Consider the following 19,542-nt stretch of genomic DNA (forward strand, 5'->3'; position numbering starts at 1 on the left):
ACCATTAGTTTCTGCATGACATTGCCCCTGTGCATAAAACCGGGTCCATAACGACATAGTTTCATGAGATTGGTGTGGAAGAACTTGAGTGGCCTGCACAGAAATTTGACCTCAGACTTAATGAACACTTTTGGGATGATTTGGAACACCTATTGAGAGCCAGATCTTCTCATCCAGCATTATTAACTGGCCTCCAAAACAGGGGAGTGTATGCACTATAGCTTGTGCCAACCAGAGATGCGGCAGGGGGGGAAGATGAGCTAAAGATGTTGTATAAGTAGTGTGGAACAGTATACAGCACTTCAAAGTTTACGCTGCAGCTAGATATGGAGATAATTGAGTGTTGCTGCTCAGTGAGGAGATGCTTGCTTGTCATTGCAATCCATACTGAGGGCTTACACTACTTTCAGTCCTGGTAAATTTGTGATGCTGCCCTAATAGGGGCCTTCCTCCATCTTGACCAGAATTTTTACCAGTGTTGCAGTTTAGCCAAGGTGTCTGAAACTGCCATCCCAGTCTGCAATGAGACTTCCAGCCAGCAAGAGGATCTTGTTTTTCCAATGTTGTTCCTTTTTTTAGCTGAGATGGTGAAGGAACATACTGTAAAGACATGGACTGGCTAAGAATGCTAGTGTTGTTATGTTTTTCAACTATGTTTTTCCTTCATATAGTTTACCTGTTATTTTGGAAGGAAGTCTTTTTGTGGTTGTTTTAATTTTAGGTCTGTGGATACTCCCGCCACTACTGAACTACAAGTATGTGTGATCCAAGATATGGTTACATGAGTTTGCTGAGGTGAGGTATATACTGAGGATGAGCTGACAATTATATGGTAGAAAATCTGTAGTATGATGCTGCTCAGACACTGAGGGCACTTTGTCCATCTTTCAATTTACTAATAGGCTTACAAGCAAAAATCAAACTTTAACCTATTTAGAGCATTTCCCATAATGCAATGGACTGCATTCATAAGAGTCTAACTAACTTGGTTTCCCAGAGAGACACAGGAAATGATTCACCAACTAAGCTGGACAGGGTGAAGACAGCACTCATGCGATGAAGATCACAAATCAATATATCCGAGAGTTTCTTTCAGAATTCTTAAGCACTTATATCATGATGGTGAGTACTAGAGGGTGAATGGATATAACAGTAGATCTCTGGAAGGTTTAAAGACATGTAAATGTTAAGAATGTGTATTAATGAAGAGGCAGATCTGATGGAGGAAAGACATGCAAGTGTGATGCAGGGCAGACATAAACAAAATAGCAGGTTAGGAAAATCGAATGCTTTGTGAAAGGGATACAAGCAGGGTGAAAGGTAGACATCTTGAAAGATAACATGATAAGAACAAAACACAATGGGTAAATAATCTAAAAACTCAAAAACTGTCACAAAGCGTTCATACTCTGTTGAGCTCTGGTAATTAGGTTAATGAGGTTAATGAGCCATTCACAGCACTGTTGGGCACAAGGTGAGAACCAAACCTGTATGAGGCACCAATTCATCCTAGATGTGAGGAGAATTCCAATTTACTTTGAGATTTTAGAAAGTTATGAAATATAACAATACAGGACAGCAAAATATGATCTATAATGGCACATAAAGAAAATAATTCAGTTTTGGTAAGTGTGGTAACTGTTTTGTTTAAGACTAATTAAAAAAAAAAATCACACAGTTTTTGTTTATATTTCAAAAGAAAAAATTTTTCTAGTACTTATTTATTTCATTTTCTCAGTAACATAAGTGCAACTGTCTCACAGTTCCAGAGATCTGGGTTCCATTTTCAAGCTGGGCACTTTCTGTATGCTTTAAAACTGTTCCACCTTGAGACTGGGAGGTTTTCTCTAAATACTCAAATTTCCTCCCACATTCCTAAGTTATACATATCAGGTTACTTGGTCCCTCTAACTAGGGGTAGTATGAGGGTGTGGGAATGACTGGTGTCCCATCCTGGGCTCATCTCAGCTCCTGTTAGCTCAATAATTGTTATCGACTTAATGAAATAGATGGAGAAATTTATTTTTGGCAGAATATTAAAAGTGCTGTTTATTAAGCACAAATTAAAGTTCCTTCTGAATGAAATCACAACACATGGAACTTTGAACTAGCTAGCAGCTGAGCCCTTTGATCTTTGAGCATGATAAACCCTTACAATTCAATGGTGTCCTTGACTGCTTTGTTTGCGTTTGTTGAGAATGAGGAAGAATAAGTTGTATTTAAAATTTTACTTAAAATACTGATACATTTATTATTCTTTTAACTAGTAATAATGTTATCATCAGCATATTATTACAGAGACTCATATGCAGCTAATACTGCCCCACATTAAAAGTCAACCTCTACATTATGTACTATTTAACACCTTAACTCAAGCCCCCTGCCATTGAGCACTTTGTAGAGTGATTACACTAGGTGGGTGGCACAGTAGAAGCTTTGTTGCCTCACAACAAGAAGTTTGCAAGACGTTTTCTCCCAATGTCCACCTAGGTTTTCCTCTGACTGCACCGGTTTCCTCACATGGTCCAAAGATATGAAGTTTAGCTGAACTGGTGATACTAAGTTGGCCCTTGATATGTGCCTGTGTGTTTATTTGGCGATAGGCTGGTGCCCTGTATAGAGACTGTTACTGTCTTGTGCCCAGTGTTGTTGGGAAATGCTACACCTTCACTGCAACCCTGGATAAGCAGGTTTGGAAGATGAATGGATGGATTAGACTACTTGTTAAATATTCTGAAAAGGCTTGGATTTAAAATTAATGTAATCCTTGTTTACAAGAGAAGGAACCCAAAATCTAAGCTAAATCATATCCTTTCCCTCACTTTCCTAAACAAAATTGTGGGGGTCTGAGCGCAGTAGCATATAAATAACTTCTTACTCAATACAATGCTTTATTCCTAGACAGACAAAACTGGAAGTCAGTTTTTGGTAGAAACTAACCATGAATTGACTTTTCCATTACAGGTGTTGAGAAGCCAGAGAGAATCTAGAGCTTTTCCCAGAAGCACTGGGCACAAATCAGCTCTGTACAGCATGTTAGTTTAACCAAAAGCACTCTCACACATATCCGTCCATGCTTACTCATATGAGGTAATTTAAAGTTAGTGATTAATCTAACATGCACATTTCAAGGGGGCCCAGGGTAAAAAAATCTTAGAATCTTAGAAAAATTATGCAAACACCTCACAGACAGTAACTGAGTCACATTCTGGAGTTTTGAGGCAGCTGTGTTTAGCACTGTTTCAATGTCAACACAGAAACCATACATTCCTATAATTCGAAACTCAATAATTAAAAACAAATCCATGGAAAAAAGATTCAAACTACAAGTGCCAATAATACCACAGGATGGAAATGCAGGCTGGTGAAATGCAGAGCAGAGGAAGTGATAACATGTTAGCTAAAAACAAAGCAGGGCATTGTTACCAAAAAACAAATAATCTGTGCCAAAGCGAACTCAGTTAAGAAAAACTGAAGTCAAAAATTCTAAGCCACAAATATCTAACCTAAAGTACTTGTGAGAAAAATTTAGAGAGTATCCCCAAACATAAAGAACAAGAGACTGACAGTGCTGGCTTAAATTCCATCATGATGATGACATGTAGCACGCCTTATGGGATCGTGTCCCATAAGCATTGGTGAACATACATTTCTGGGGCCCTAAAGCGTGAACTGTTATTGTTTCTTCACAATGAGTAAGGGGGCCTGGGTAATCACTATTCATAAAAACAATAGGCTTAGACTTATCTAACACTATTTCACCTTTATTATTTACCTTACTTTTCTAAATATAACACTTATTTTAGAGTAGAGGTAATTAAAATACAGTCATATGAGAAAGTTTGGGAACCCCTCTCAGCCTGCATAATAATTGACTCTACTTTCAACAAAAAAGATAACAGTGGTATGTCTTTAATTTCCTAGGAACATCTGAATACTGGGGTGTTTTCCGAACAAAGATTTTTAGTGAAGCAGTATTTAGTTGTATGAAATTAAATCAAATGTGAAAAAATGGCTGTGCAAAAATGTGGGTACCCTTGCCCTTGTAATTTTGCTGATTTGAATGCATGTAACTGCTCAGTACTGATTACTTGCAACACCAAATTGGTTGGATTAGCTTGTTAAGCCTTGAACTTCATAGACAGGTGTGTCCAATCATCCATCCATCCATCCATTTTCCAACCCGCTGAATCCGAACACAGGGTCACGGGGGTCTGCTGGAGCCAATCCCAGCCAACACAGGGCACAAGGCAGGAACCAATCCCGGGCAGGGTGCCAACCCACCGCAGGACACACACAAACACAGCCACACACCAAGCACACAAGGGCCAATTTAGAATCGCCAATCCACCTAACCTGCATGTCTTGACAAAAGGTATTTAAGGTGGTCAATTGCAAGTTGTGCTTCCCTTTGACTCTACTCTGAAGAGTGACAGCATGGGATCCTCAAAGCAACTCTCAAAAGATCTGAAAACAAAGATTGTTCAGTATCATGGTTTAGGGAAAGGCTACAAAAAGCTATCTCAGAGGTTTAAACTGTCAGTTTCAACTGTAAGGAATGTAATCAGGAAATGGAAGGCCACAGACACAGTTGCTGTTAAACCCAGGTCTGGCAGGCCAAGAAAATACAGGAGTGGCATATGTGCAGGATTGTGAGAATGGTTACAGACAACCCACAGATCACCTCCAAAGACCTGTAAGAACATCTTGCTGCAAATGGTGTATCTGTACATTGTTCTACAATTCAGCGCAATTTGCACAAAGAACATCTGTATGGCAGGGTGATGAAAAAGAAGCCCTTTCTGCACTCAATAAATATTAAGAATAGTTCTGTTCCATTTCTACCGCAAGTAGGAAAAAAAATCCACTGGTAAACCTGGAACCTGTACAGCATTGTTGCCAGTCCATCTAGTCACTGCAGATACTGTTCTGAAAGAAGATATTCAGAGGGCACAAGAGAAAGATAGAGAAGTACAGGCTGAAAGTAAGCAGAGCATCTCCAGGTTTGGAAGATAGTAGTAGAGATACAGCATCCATTATGGAATGTGATGGACACTACTGCCCAGGACTGAGAGTAGGTAGCCCAGAAGCTGTCATGCTGGAAAATTATGACATCAATGGCTTGTACCCTGGTAACTCTGAAATTTGACGGACATGGCATTACATTTATCCCACTGTCCAATCGATAGATAGATAGATAGATAGATAGATAGATAGATAGATAGATAGATAGATAGATAGATAGATAGATAGATAGATAGATAGATAGAACTTTATTTGTCTCCAGGAGGAAATTTGGAAGAAATGGTGTTTTCAAGGTTATTCCATGCCAAGGAAGGGAAGGGAGGGTGGTGAAAGTGCTGGAAAGGTCTGGAAGCGATACTACAAACAATAGTAATGACAATAAGATTTAATTTTTGCTCAGATAATCTGTATTCTCCCTATATTCTAACCTGCCCTTTGTTTGGTTTTGTAAAGTCATTCTTGCTATGCCCTGTACCTGAAAGGTTGTAGCACACACCAAATGTTTGTTTTTGAATAAGTGATGAGAGGGGTTTTTTAAAGACTGAGGTCAGTCACATAAACATCTAATCAGACTAAAGATCAGCTGTAACTAAAATGTATTTTGATTATCACACATGATTTTCCTTTACTTTATTCTGAAACATGGTTTAAATGCAAATTAACTCACAGCTCAGTCTTAAGTAACCAAATTGTTGTGATGACCAGCAAATCATTAATTTACGTACATGCACAAACAGCTCTAGAAACATATAGCGTATAAGCAACAGAGTGCAAATTGGTGCCAGGATGACATTATCAAAGCAGGATATTGTGAAAAAACTTAATAATAAAGAAAGATAAATCTAAATCTAGCGGATCCTAAATGCTCTCTTCTTACCACTGGTTCTTGCAATAATTCTGATTTGGAGAGATGCCCAGTACTACAAAATCTAATAGAGTGTTGGTGGGCTTTTTAATACTGTCATGTGTGCAGAGTGAACTGAAACTAACATGCAACACTTGTCACATGGCACCATGGCAAACAAGAATGCTTGAAAATATACTACTGTAGAGGTTTGAAGTAATTTGACACTTACTGTATACCTGCCACACCTACTGTATGTACCTCTACACTAACTTGTTGTGTTCGGACTGAGAACTCCACTTTCCTCCTGGTTTCATTTATTTGTGGTCGTGGTGTTTCTTCTGTCTGATGCTTATTTCATTGTGGAGGTGCTTTAGCTAAAAACAAGAGATACGGGCAACAAGGGATACTGCAGGAAGAGGCCATGCAAGACCTTGTTAATAAGAAGAAAAAGTTATGGCTCAAATAATACACATAACCATACTAATAAGTTGGAAGGAATATTTTCAGAAACTGGGAGAGTATATGTATCCCTTCCGTTGTGTTTTTGTGAGTTAAATGGAAACACTTTATTTATTTTTTTTAACTTTCTTACCTAATGAAAATATTTGAATATCTAAGGGGTACTGGGATGATGCCCCTGATGATTCTCCAAGGAGGTCACCCCAGCAGCCAAAATGATGTTTCGCAGCAATTCTGAGTCTCAAAAACACAAAAAAAGCCAAAATTGGTTTGCGACAAACCACTGCATTAAACTGTCAACAGGCATGAACATAATATGTGGAGATTTTTTTTGTTGAAAGTTTACCTCACATTCATTCCTGTGGAATAAATCATATATTAGAAGCATATAGAGATTTCAGTAAATATATCTCCAACCTTTACAAAGACTTACACTTTGACTGGCCATCTCTCTGTCAAGCACTATTAGCCTCTGAGCAATACAGACAATGAGATGGTGGTGTCCATGTCAACATGCCTCCCTGAATAATAACACCCCAGCTTGAACCTCGCACCTACACAGACGGGTTATATCAACAACTCCTAACATATCAATTGGAATGGCCAGTAAGGAATCCACCTCTGATAGTTAGCATGGGAAGTCCATAATTGAAGACCAAATAAGGAGGCAACTGAAGAAGGTACACACAAGAAACACCACAGGACCAGATGGAGTCAGTTTTCGAGTTCTTAAGGCCTGTGCTGACCAGCTTTGTGGTGACCTTTGTCACCTGTTCAGTCGATCGGCATGGATCCAGAAAGTGCCATTGCTGTGGAAAATATTATGCACTGTGCATGTCCCAAAGAAGGCAGATGCCTATTCACCTAATAATTACAGACCAGTGACACTTATGTCTCACATCATTAAGACATTTGAGAAGCTGGTCCTGGATTATATAAATCCACCTGTGGTAGACTACATGGACACACTGCATCTTTCCTATTAAACAAAGATTTTAGTGGAGGATGTGATCGTCTATCTGTTCCATAAAGCTTATTCTCACCTGGACAAAGCTGGCAGCACTGTGAGGATTATGTTTTTTTTTATTTCTCCAGTGCCTTCAATACTATCCAGCCATCCTTGTTAAGAGCTAAGATTAGAGATATGCAGGTAGAGCCATTGGTGTCCTGGATAATGTACTTCCTGTCGCACAGACCGTAGTTTGTGAGACTCAACACTAGAGCATAACAAGGAACAGTCCTCTCTCCTTTTTCATTCATTCTGTACACCTCCAATTATAACACCAGGTCATGTCACTTGCAGAAATTCTCAGATGACTCTGCACTTATGGTGTGCATTGATAAGGGGAACGAGACAGAAAATAGAAGTCAGGTGGAGAATTTTGTTTCTTGATGTTGAAAAAATTGTCTGCACATTAACATCTGCAAAACCAAGGAACTGGTTATTTTTTCTCCGTTCACTAGTGGATGTAGAGGTGGTCCACTCCTACAAGTACTTGGGGGTCCATATCAATGATGGGCTAGACTGGTCTCATAAGTTTCTCAGGAGACTTCATTCTTTTAATGTGAGTAGTAGCATTCTTCACATCTTCTACACCAAAATAAACAAGTTAGTTAAAGGGGCAGGCTCAGTTATGGAACATACTCTGAATGCCCTGGTAGTCGTAGCAAAGGAAGGAATTAACTTAATTCAAACAAATGAAACAGTGCCATTGTGAACAATGCTGCATATCCTATCCTTGACAGACTTTCAGCCAACAAATCATTCAGCAGAAGTGTGTCAAGAAATGCTGCTGGGGCTCTTTTATATCAACAGTAATATGCCCACATAATATCTCACTATGACTGTGACTGTCAAGTCAGACATTTTTCATTCTTTTTCATGTTCTTTGTTTTTATTTATTCTGGTGCGTGTTCAGACTATAGTGGGTGTGTATGTATTTATTTTTCTATCTAGCTCTTTACTTTTTTTATTTAAAGAGTTTCTGTAAAAAAAAACAAATTTCCTCCTGGGGACAAATAAAGCTTCTTTCTTTCTTTCTTTTATGGAGAGTGCCAAAGACATAATTACACAAGAAGCCACTTAAGTAGGAGAGTGGCAGCCAAGCCATCTTAGGCACTCTGTCTGGTCAACTGCTATTAACTGTTGTGAACGGTATTTATGGGGGTTACCTGGCTGTTTAAAGGTGATCTAGTGCTCAGTGATACAGGATAGCCTTCAGCCCGTAGACAGAATGATCTCTGGAGTTCCACAGGGTGTCCCTTATTCCAAATGTATTCAGAAGGTTTTAACCAAGAAATATACCCTGGCTGAGTCTCAAAAGGAAAATAAAAAGCTTTATCTGTGCTCCTTTGAACTTGGAGTCATGAGATTAGTACTGGGCAAGAGTTCACCTTTCCGGATGATGAGAGGCCAGGGGATTGCAGAAACAGTTTTTGGAGATTAGATAAAGTAGTTTCTAATTTGTTATTGAGGTGGGTTGAGGACCACCCATTCTACTACTTAGATCAGTGTTTCCCAAATTCAGTCCGGGGGACCCCCTGTGGCTGCAGGTTTTTGTTCCAACCACATTCCTAATCAGTGACAACATCTGATAACACTCATCTCATTTAATTAGCTGGTATCTTTTTTTATTCAACATTCAGGATAGCATAACAGCATGATTTTTACATTCATAAGACATTTATAAATATTTCTGCTTTTGCTATAGATTTAAATGATTAACTCTCTTTTGTTGATTTCATTATATTTTGCCCTTTCTCTGTGCAGTTTTTCCCCCTTTGTTGTATCTTAATAATGACAATTTAAAATGAGCAGATCAGACACCCAGGCAAACAACAGAGAATAATCAAAGGCTGCAACTACTTTAGCATCAGACCCACTAATTAGTAAATAATGGATTAATTAAACAATTAGAACACCTTGAAAAGTAGAATGAAAATCAGGATGAAAATACTGTTAAAAAGAAAATAAAATACATTATTCCTATATAACTGCTTGGTACATTTTAATATATTTTTTTTTAGCAAACTTAGTTTTCTAATTTCTATATTGTTCCCTAAACGCAGAATTTGGGAAATATCAGTTCACTTAATTAGCCCAGAAGTTCAATTAAAAACAGAAGCTGATTGGAACAAAAACCTGCAGCCACAGGGGGTCCCCAGGACCGAGTTTGGGAAACACTGACTTAGATAATGGATTGATGTCCTGTTTAGGAAGGCCTATATATATCAGGGCTTTTTTCTGTTGGGTATGTTCTTTTTAGTCCTTCTGTGAACTCCCTCCCTTGTGTTTATTGAGAGTTGAACACAAACACTCTTTTTTAATTTCTAACCTATTGAAAATATTCTGAATTTGAGGATGGTGTCTGCTATACACCTGCGGTGGGCATGTGCCCTGTCCGGGGTTTGTCTTCTGCCTTGCGCCCCGTGTTGGCTGGGATTGGCTCCAGCAGACCCCCGTGACCCTGTAGTTAGGATATAGCAGGTGGGATAATGGATGGATGGATGCTATCCACATTAAATTATTAAAAAGCATGGACATAATCAGTAGAGTATTTTTTAGTTTATCTCCCATTCATTTGTGTGGTATCAACTGCAGATATTAGAAGCATATGGAATTTTCAATAAATCTGTCTCAGAGCTTTACAAAGACTGACATTTTCGCTCGCCACACCCTGTCAGGCCCCATTAGCCTCTGAGTAATACAGGCAATGGTGGTGGTGGTGATGGTGTCCATGTCAACATGCTTCCCTGGACAATAAGACCTCTAACTTGAACCTCACACCTACAAAGACAAGATTCATCAATGCTTTAGTCTCCAACTCTGCTTTCATAAATCCTTTACTGTGGCAGCCTGAGCAAGTGGCTTAAACTGCTTGTACCCAAACCATTAAAAGTTGAAACATGTACAAGTTGTAATTGTAAATCTTTAGAGCATTTTAGCACAATGTTCTCAATAAAGGGGCCTGAATAATGCTAAACCTAACTTTTTTGGACTCAAAGAAGAAGTGATTTCCAACATATATTTTGCATATTGCAGATCAGGTGCCAGTTACTGATACTCACTGTTAATTCAGTTAGCAGTTTGGCCTAAAAGCAACTGTACTTGCTAACAATTTTAGGCTCTCATAGTTTTAGCCTTTTTTTACTACTAATAATTAGTAGGACATTGAGATGGATAGAATCAAACCAGGCACATCCTTGGTTTCAGTCATCTGTGAGCCATGTGTCCCTGTCCTTTGAGTCTTCCTTAGACATCCCTCACTCCTACATGCATGTTGCACCCACTGCCTGATATCCTAAGCATCCAAACTGTTCAGCTTTTGGGCTTTTTCCTGGCTCTGCATTTAAATCACGTAAGTTATGCCCAAGGAGCAGCTTCTTGTGCATGAAGTAAACCTCATATGAGGAAAAGTCCAAAGACACCTTGTAGCCACATGTGCCTGCCCTGTCCTGCACCTTAACCTCACTCCTTAATACCGGTTGACTTTTCTCCTTATAATCTACCTTTACTATTTTTACGTTGTTGTAGTTTATTCATTAAACTAGAAGAATATTGCTCAAAGTAGACATTGCCCTGTGAACCTGTCTACTGTTCTGCATATTTTGTAACCCAATCCTTCCCTGAGAATCCTGAGCAGCTTTTCTGTTTTTTGCAAAATCAGGTCAAAGGTAGCAGTAAAACCAGGGAAAACATCAAAGTCAAGGCAGTCATGCCTTGCTTCTGGTAAAATATTTATCCAAAAGTCAATAGGCTTCTCTGTTCCTGCCATTGGCTGATCCACAAGAAGCAGATTTGTCTCATTTTCTGTACAAAGTGGATCCATTTTCTCCTTGTGAAGCAACTGGCATGTAAAGATTAGCAACAGGCTAAAAAAATATTTGAGTTGCTCACATAACAACAGAACACAAAACTCAGGTGCTTAATTTCATTTTAATTAAGATGACAAATCAGTGGCTTATGGTTTTTATTGGCACATTGGACAGCTGGAGAATGTCATGTTATAGTGTCATGTGTGCTACAGAAAAGCCTCTAACTGAAGCAATTCAGATTTAAAGATGGGATTAACGAGCCTATAAAGGGCAGATAAGAAGAAAAAATATATTGTTTTAGCTTTTTTTCTTATCCAAATTCAACACCTGCTGGAACTGTCAGTACATGAGCTGTAAAATATTTAGGAACAAAGCTGTTCTGACTGGGCACTTTTGCTGTTATGCATTTAAGTGTCAATTAATTCTCCCAAGTCCATTTACTCCATCTGTTATGGAAGCTATCCAGTGCTGGGCTTGCTGACATGCATACACATATAGCACACAGTTAAAAAGTAACTTCAACTGGAAAACTCAAGAAATTTGGAAAAAGTGGTCCTGTAGTCAAGCACATCCAAGTTTTCCACACTAGAAGTAGCAAACCTGCTCTGTTGAGCATTGGCATGCATTTTTAGAATGATTCACTGTCCATTTTATAATATTGTCATTTTTCACTCCTCCTGTCATCAAGCATCAGGATTAATGTGTCATGTATCATGTGTCATTCTTCACTAGTCACTTTTCACTCATTGTGTATTTTTCCTCATGAATCACTACTCACTTGTAGCTCATAATACATCACTTGTCATTTACTATACATTACATCAGTATTTCTCCCTCATTATCTTTCACTTTTATCCCTTTTTAGCAAACCAATCAAAGTTGAGAAGTGGACATGAAAGAGGGATTGGGGTGGGATTTAGGTAAATGAGCTGTATGTGCAACATCATTGGTTTATTCAATTATCTGTCAAATATTTATTTTTTAATGAATATGACAGCTGTTCTGAGCAACCTCAGTCTGTTGCTGAAGCTTATTTTAGCCACTCAGGAAAAAAAAAAACATCTGTACTGTTTTGCAACAGAAGTATACTATTTCCCAACAATTAGATAGTGTAACAGATTGAGGGGTAATCCACCTCTTGAACCCTCAGGTACCACTCTGAACACCAGGTGAATGTATAAATAGTATTTATTTTACTACTGTACCGTGCACAAAGCACCCTCCACTCCTCACTCATAAACTACACAATTCTCTTTCTCAATAAACAATCCTCCTCGCCCAGACACTTCGCCCTCCTACCTCCCAGCTCAGCTCAGTGTCTGGGCTTTCCCACAATCCTTTTATACACCCTGACCCGGAGGTGTTCCTGCCCAATCAGTCCACAGTTCCTTTTCCCTTCCGGGTCAGGGTAAACAGTCCTTTTCTTCAACCCAGGAGCACGTCGTTCCTTCCGGTCACGTGACTGTGACGTACTCCCGGGTTATAGGGCACATAAGAGCCCACGAGCCCCCCTACAGTGACTCCCGGTGGTCCCCAAGGTATCCAGCAGGGCTGTATATACAAACTACATAGTCCATGAGGCCCTGCTGGAACTCGTGGCACGATCATGCTGTCCGGAGGGCTCCTCCTGGCGGCCTGGGGGTGGCGACCGGAGTCTGTAGCCGGTCGTCCATCACAATAGATAGATATAGATAGATAGATAGGATACTTTATTAATCCCAAGGGGAAATTCACATTAGGGTTAGGGTTAACACATAATTAGTGTGTTAGTTTGTAACGGCCGACCCCTTTTACCCAGCCGGCAACTATACTCCCAAGACCTGTGGCCTGGATAATTTACTGAGAAATAATCTAACTATCAAGCCATACTTCTTACCAATTAAACTTTTCCCCCCCACAATCGACGGTGAAAAATATGAGCACACAAAAACAGGATGTAAAATTAAACAGATGTATTAAGTGAAATGAAATAGAAAAATAGAAACATAAATATAAATATCCCTCCACCCCAGCAATAACAAGACACCACCAAATATATATATATATATATATATATATACACACAACAAAAACCCTCCCTTGTCCCTGTAACAAATAAACACACAACACAAATAACAACAATGAATGATAAACTGAAAATGAATGAGAACGTGAGTCCGGTAATAAAGAAACTGTCCTGAAAGCGGATGACTGAATTAGTGAAATTGCGATGTTTGATTCTCCCCGGAAAAAATGGAACAGCCTCACCATGAATCCTCGTATGTGTGGTGGATGATTAAGTCCTACCCCGGGGTCTCTCGTGGTGAGGTCCTTGAAATAAATCCGGCTGATGGAAAAACAAACTGGATGGATATGTGCGATGTGGACAATACTGGTACAGTTGGTTCGTGGTCGTGAATGAAAAATCTCCTTCTCTCCTTCCTTCCTTCTCCTCCTGCTGGCTTATATAGTCCTGTGACGGCTGTGATTGATTGATTGTAAACAGGTGTTTTCCAGGTTTGCGGCTGTGGTCTCCTTCCATCATCCGTCCCCTTTTTCGGGGACGGCATTAACTGATGCACATAAACAGTAAACGGGACAATGAAACGAGACGCACTCAGTACTGACATTTAACACTTATGTGGCCCCGCTACATTCCCCCCCCCCAACCTTGGACAAGGGAGGGCCGAAGTACGGCTTGAGATTGGCCACATGGATAGTGTCTATCTTGGAGTCAGTGCCGATACCCCTTTGAAACTGGAAATTAACGGGACCCGTTTGAGAAATGATTTTGGCCGGACCTAACCATTTAGGCGCTTGCTTGGCGGAGAACCTTTTGCTGGCATCCGAGAGATGGTGAGCTCTAATCCAGACCAAATCACCCGGCTGAAAGTGCGCTTCCTTACGCCGGGCATTATATGACTTGGCATGTCTGGATGTCGAACTCACCAACCTCTGTTGGATTCTCCGCCGTAATTCCTCCATTTTAAATAGGTTATTGTAACTGGTGGTTTCTGGATTAGGGGCTCTGGGAAGGAGTCGGTCAAGCGGGCCCTTTAGCTGTCTGCCCAGCGCAACCAAAGCAGGCGTCTCACCTGTGGCTTCATGCACAGCGGTGTTCAGGGCAAACCGGAGCTCGGGGAGCCATTTATCCCAATCCTGATGGCGTTCACCCACATAGGAGGCGATCATGTTCTTCAGGGTCCGGTTCACTCGCTCTGTCATGTTAGCCTGGGGATGGTAAGCTGTTGTCAGGTTTTTCTTCACTCCCCAGGCTGTATAAAGTTCATCTAATAGAGAGCTCGTGAACTGCGGACCCCGGTCTGAGACGATGTTCTTCGGCACCCCCCAGCGGGTGAAGATTTCGTTCTTCAGGGTGGAGCAGATCTTGTTAGTTTTTGCGTCCGTTAAGGCAAACAGCTCCACCCACTTTGAAAAATAATCAATCACCACCATCAGGACGGTCTTCCTCGAGCTGGTAACAGGAAAAGGCCCCATCAGGTCGACTCCCAAAGTCTCCCCCGGTCCATCCGCGATTGTCGATTGCAGAAATCCTGCCGGGTTTACCAGGTGGGTTTTTGAGCTGCTGGCAGGTGATGCACTTCTTCACGTGGTGGCAAACGTCTTTCCGGACAGACGGCCACCACGCAACCCCCAGGATCTTTAATAAAGTTTTTGTCCTTCCAAGGTGACCACCTAAAGGACTGTCATGATAGTAAGTTAGGAAGTCTGGGATGAGCCCTTCCGGGACGACTAGTTGGTGTTGCAGACCCCCAAGGGAGGATGGAGTGGTCCTGTACAGAACCCCCTGGAGGTCCACGAAGTGTACCCGGTCGGTACGCTGCTGCTCCAGTCCCTCCCTGATGCTCTGGCAGAATGGACTGGTGGCTTGTGTTTGAGCCAGGTCTTCAAGGCTTCTTGGCAGAGGGAGGATCATCTTCTTTGCCTCTGCCATACACACCATCCCCGGTGGCTCTGACACCCTGGACAGAGCATCAGGCACAATATTGCCACAGCCCTTCCGATAGGTCACATTGAAAGTGAAGTTCTGGAGGCGGATACCCACCTGGTTAGACGGGAGGAGGTCTTCGGGTGATTAAATACCCAGGTCAGAGCGTGATGGTCGGTGTACATTTCAAATTCAACCCCCTCCAGATAGTGTCTCCATTTTTCCACAGCCCACACGACAGCCAAACACTCTTTTTCAGCTGTCGAATAATTGAGCTCGGCGCTGTGCAAGGCTCGAGAGGCGTAAGCGATGACGTGTTCAGCCTGGTGGATTTTCTGAGTGAGCACGGCGCCAAGCCCCAGGTTGCTGGCATCTGTTTGTACCTGGAAAGTGACCTGCGGATCTGGCTGGGCCAGAACGGGCGGCTCTTGAAGGTGGCTCTTTAGTTGCTCGACCGCGTCCTGGCACTCTGTTGTCCACTCCCACGGGACATCTTTTTTTCTTAGGTTGTTCAAGGGAGCCGCTGTATCAGCCATCTGGGGAATGAACTTATGATACCACCCCACTAACCCAAGGAAACGTTGCAAAGATTTCAAATCCGTGGGCGTGGGGTAGTCTCGGATGGCTAAGGTCTTCTCGGGGTCTACAGCGACCCCCCTCAGATGAAAGAATGTGCCCGAGGAAGCGTATGTGGGGTTGAATGAAGGTACACTTCTTCGTGTTCAGCGTAAGGTGCACTTGATGTAATCGTTGGAAGATGGTGTCGAGGTCCTGGAGATGTTGTTTAATAGAAGGGGAGTAAATAATGACGTCGTCGATGTATACAAAGCAGATCTTGCCTATCAACCCCCTCAGGACTTGCTCCATGAGCCACTGGAAGGTGGCCCCAGCATTTTTAAGCCCAAAAGGCATGACTTTGAACTGGAACAAGCCTTCAGGGGTGATGACTGCCGTCTTCTTCTTACTCCCCTCGTCCATCGGCACCTGCCAATAGCCACTGCGGAGGTCTAGTGTGCTGAAAACTGCAGTTCCATGCAGTGACTCTAGAATCTCATGAACCAGGGGCATGGGATATGCGTCCAGGCTCGTCTTCCCGTTAACCCCCCTGTAGTCCACGCAGAAACGATAGGTGTCATCCGTCTTCTTCACGAGGACCACAGGGGACGCCCAGGAGGAGGAAGATGGTTCGATTATTCCCTCGGCGAGCATTCGATCAAGGTGTTCTTTAATTATGCCCTTTTTTAGTGGAGAAACACGGTAAGCTCGGTGCCTTATTGGAACTTCATCCGAGGTGTGGATCACGTGGGTAACTCCACGGGTGACTCCTAATTTCTCAGTCCACACCTCGGCCCACTTCTTCAGCACCGGCCTCACCTCTTCGGGCTGTTCCTCCACAGGGGCTGCCGCCGAGGTGCTTACGTCACTCCTCACTGCCGCGTAGAAGCCAATGAATTCCGAGCCCAGATCTTCTTTTGATTTATGTATGAAATCGCATACCCCTTCCCCTGGCACCGTATACCCCCTGGGACTGAGATGGATGGTCATCCTCATGGTGGTTAAAGAGTCCAGCCCAAGGAGTAATGGGACGGACAGGTGCCGGTCATCCAGGACATACGTTTCCATTTCCCAGGTGGTGGAGAGTACACTGTACCTCAAGGGGACTTTGCCCAGGGCTCTGTGTTCACTCCCATCTGCCAATACAAATCGGACAGACGGGGCAGATGTTAAGTTGTCTGTCGGTCGGCTAATCTTCTTCCACATGCTTGAGCGGATTAAGGTGTGATCGCTCCCTGTATCCACCACCGCATCCACCTGCCACCCCCGCAGCTTCACTGGGACGATCAGGAGGGACGTACTCACTTGCATGATGGCGAGATCGGCTTCCGACCGGCAAGGTTTGGCTCGCTGGGGTTTTAGGGGCTGGGTTTCTCGTGTACTGGCTTGTACCTTGTTCCAGTACATTTTTGAGTTTCCCCAGTCCCGTTCCACTTGTGAGCCCACCTTCACCAGGTCTTCCACCGACCCCACAACCCCCCTGAGACCCCCAGCTAACCGCGGGTTACAGGCATTAAGAATGCGGCGGACCACCTCTTCTTCAGACATAGCCGGCCGCCACTTCAAACACAAAGCCCGATATTCATAGGCGAAGTCCCAGATGGATTGCGAAGGCAGTTGCACCATGGATCGCAGCTTGTCCTCCAGTTCGGATTCATAATCTTCCGGAAGAAAAGCCACGAGGAAAGATCGACGAAAGGATCCCCAGTCTTTAATGTTCTTCTTGGCCGTCAGCCACCAGCTCCGCACCGGCCCCGAGAGGGATGCCCCTATCACCCCCATAAGCTCTTCTGGGGTTAAAGGGTTAACAGCCAGGTACGCCTCTCCTTCTTCCACAAAGTTGAGGACATCATCGATGTTATAAGGGGCCCCCAACTTTGGAAAGGAAAGGCGCATCCCAGGAACAGAGGGCCGATTGATGTATTCACCCCCCCCCCCCACGAGACCCGTATGGCGTTGAATGACAGGGTGACTGACGTAACATCTGGAGACTCCTTCGGACCTCCCCCTGAAGAGTTTCTTGCCAGCGTTGATCCCGCCTCTGGAGGCACAACACGATTTCCCGCCCCAGGAGTTGAACTTGTTCATTGAGGTATTCTTTTATTTCCTCCTGGGAGCTGCTGATGCGAGCCCGCAAGGCATCTTCGCGCCCGAGCGCACTTTCAGCAACCTCGCGGACTTTCTCATCCAGCCGGGTTAGTTGTTGCGCCAGATCTTCCCACGGAGGCGAGACATCCTCCAGGCATTCCTCCTCAGGTCCATGGTGATCTTCAAGGTACAGCGACTGCAATGAATCCACCACCTCCTGCACCGCTGAACACGCTCTGACTGTGACGTGCCGCGCCCCGGCTACTCCATCACCACACCGCGGCGAAGCAATGGCGTCATCCTGCTCGGCACGCACTATAGACATATTAATTGGGGAAAATGTTTAAAGGCAGACAGTGATAGATATTTATCAAGATTTCCTCAGAGAGGGCACCACTTTATGTAACGGCCGACCCCTTTTACCCAGCCGGCAGCTACACCTCCAAGACCAGTGGCCTGGATAATTTACTGAGAAATGATCTAACTATCAAGCCGTACTTCTTACCAATTGAACTTTTCCCCCCCACAATTGACGGTGAAAAATATGAGCACACAAAAACAGGATGTAAAATTAAACAGATTATATGTATTAAGTGAAATGAAATAGAAAAATAGAAACATATAAATATAAATATCCCTCCACCCCAGCAATAACAAGACACCACCAAATATATATATATATATATATATATATATATATATACAACAAAAACCCTCCCTTGTCCCTGTAACAAATAAACACACAACACGAATAACAACAATGAATGATAAACTGAAAATGAATGAGAACGTGAGTCCGGTAATAAAGAAACTGTCCTGAAAGCGGATGACTGAATTAGTGAAATTGCGATGTTTGATTCTCCCCGGAAAAAATGGAACAGCCTCACCATGAATCCTCGTATGTGTGGTGGATGATTAAGTCCTACCCCGGGGTCTCTCGTGGTGAGGTCCTTGAAATAAATCCGGCTGATGGAAAAACAAACTGGATGGATATGCGCGATGTGGACAATACTGGTACAGTTGGTTCGTGGTCGTGAATGAAAAATCTCCTTCTCTCCTTCCTTCCTTCTCCTCCTGCTGGCTTATATAGTCCTGTGACGGCTGGGATTGATTGATTGTAAACAGGTGTTTTCCAGGTTGGCGGCTGTGGTCTCCTTCCATCATCCATCCCCTTTTTCGGGGACGGCATTAACTGATGCACATAAACAGTAAACGGGACAATGAAACGAGACGCACTCGGTACTGACATTTAACACTTATGTGGCCCCGCTACAAGTTCATAAACATGATTGTATGATTTCACAAAGATATTGCTTGTTTTCCACTGGTAGAATCACACAGGCATGTGCTTTTGTCCCCTTGTCTGTAATCTGTGGACAGGAGCTGTGCCAATATTCACTTTCTTGGAAGTTTCACATTTTTATTATTATGCAACATTGAGCCAGAGTTGATTTTTTATTTTGATAAACTGAAAAACACTCTTTAACATCAAATGTGATTACAGATCACTGCAAAATGATTAATAATTATTTTGTGTTTTATATTTGTAATTAATTTAGATCACTTTACAGAGATCTGTTTTTTCTTTGACATTAAAGAGTCTGTTTCTGCTGATAAGTGTCATAAAAGTCAAATTAGGTTCACTGTGATTCAATGCTGAAAAATAAGAAATTGTGAAAACTCCCATTTGGGTGAAAACATTTATATGCACTGTACATTTAGTTTTAATCAAGTTATTTGGTGCAGATGTTCTTAAAGTGTCTGATGAGGAGACATGGAGATTGTTTTCATACCTTTCAGCTCCAGAGCTTGAGGCTTGATTCCA

The 19,542-nt window shown here is 42.4% G+C and overlaps 1 protein-coding gene across 1 annotated transcript in view; it reads left to right on the forward strand.

Annotated features, from left to right (window-relative positions):
• The first annotated feature begins 1,005 nt into the window (after positions 1–1,005).
• aqp7 (aquaporin 7) overlaps positions 1,006–19,542 on the forward strand; it is a 126,641-nt gene continuing 108,104 nt past the window's right edge. Inside the window, exon 1 of the mRNA XM_051930153.1 lies at positions 1,006–1,122. Within this exon, the coding sequence (XP_051786113.1) occupies positions 1,057–1,122 (66 nt within the window). The 5' untranslated portion in view covers positions 1,006–1,056. The remainder of the gene's footprint in view (positions 1,123–19,542) is intronic.

Source organism: Erpetoichthys calabaricus, chromosome 7, assembly GCF_900747795.2.
Source record: "Erpetoichthys calabaricus chromosome 7, fErpCal1.3, whole genome shotgun sequence".
In the NCBI taxonomy this organism is placed as follows: domain Eukaryota; kingdom Metazoa; phylum Chordata; class Cladistia; order Polypteriformes; family Polypteridae; genus Erpetoichthys; species Erpetoichthys calabaricus.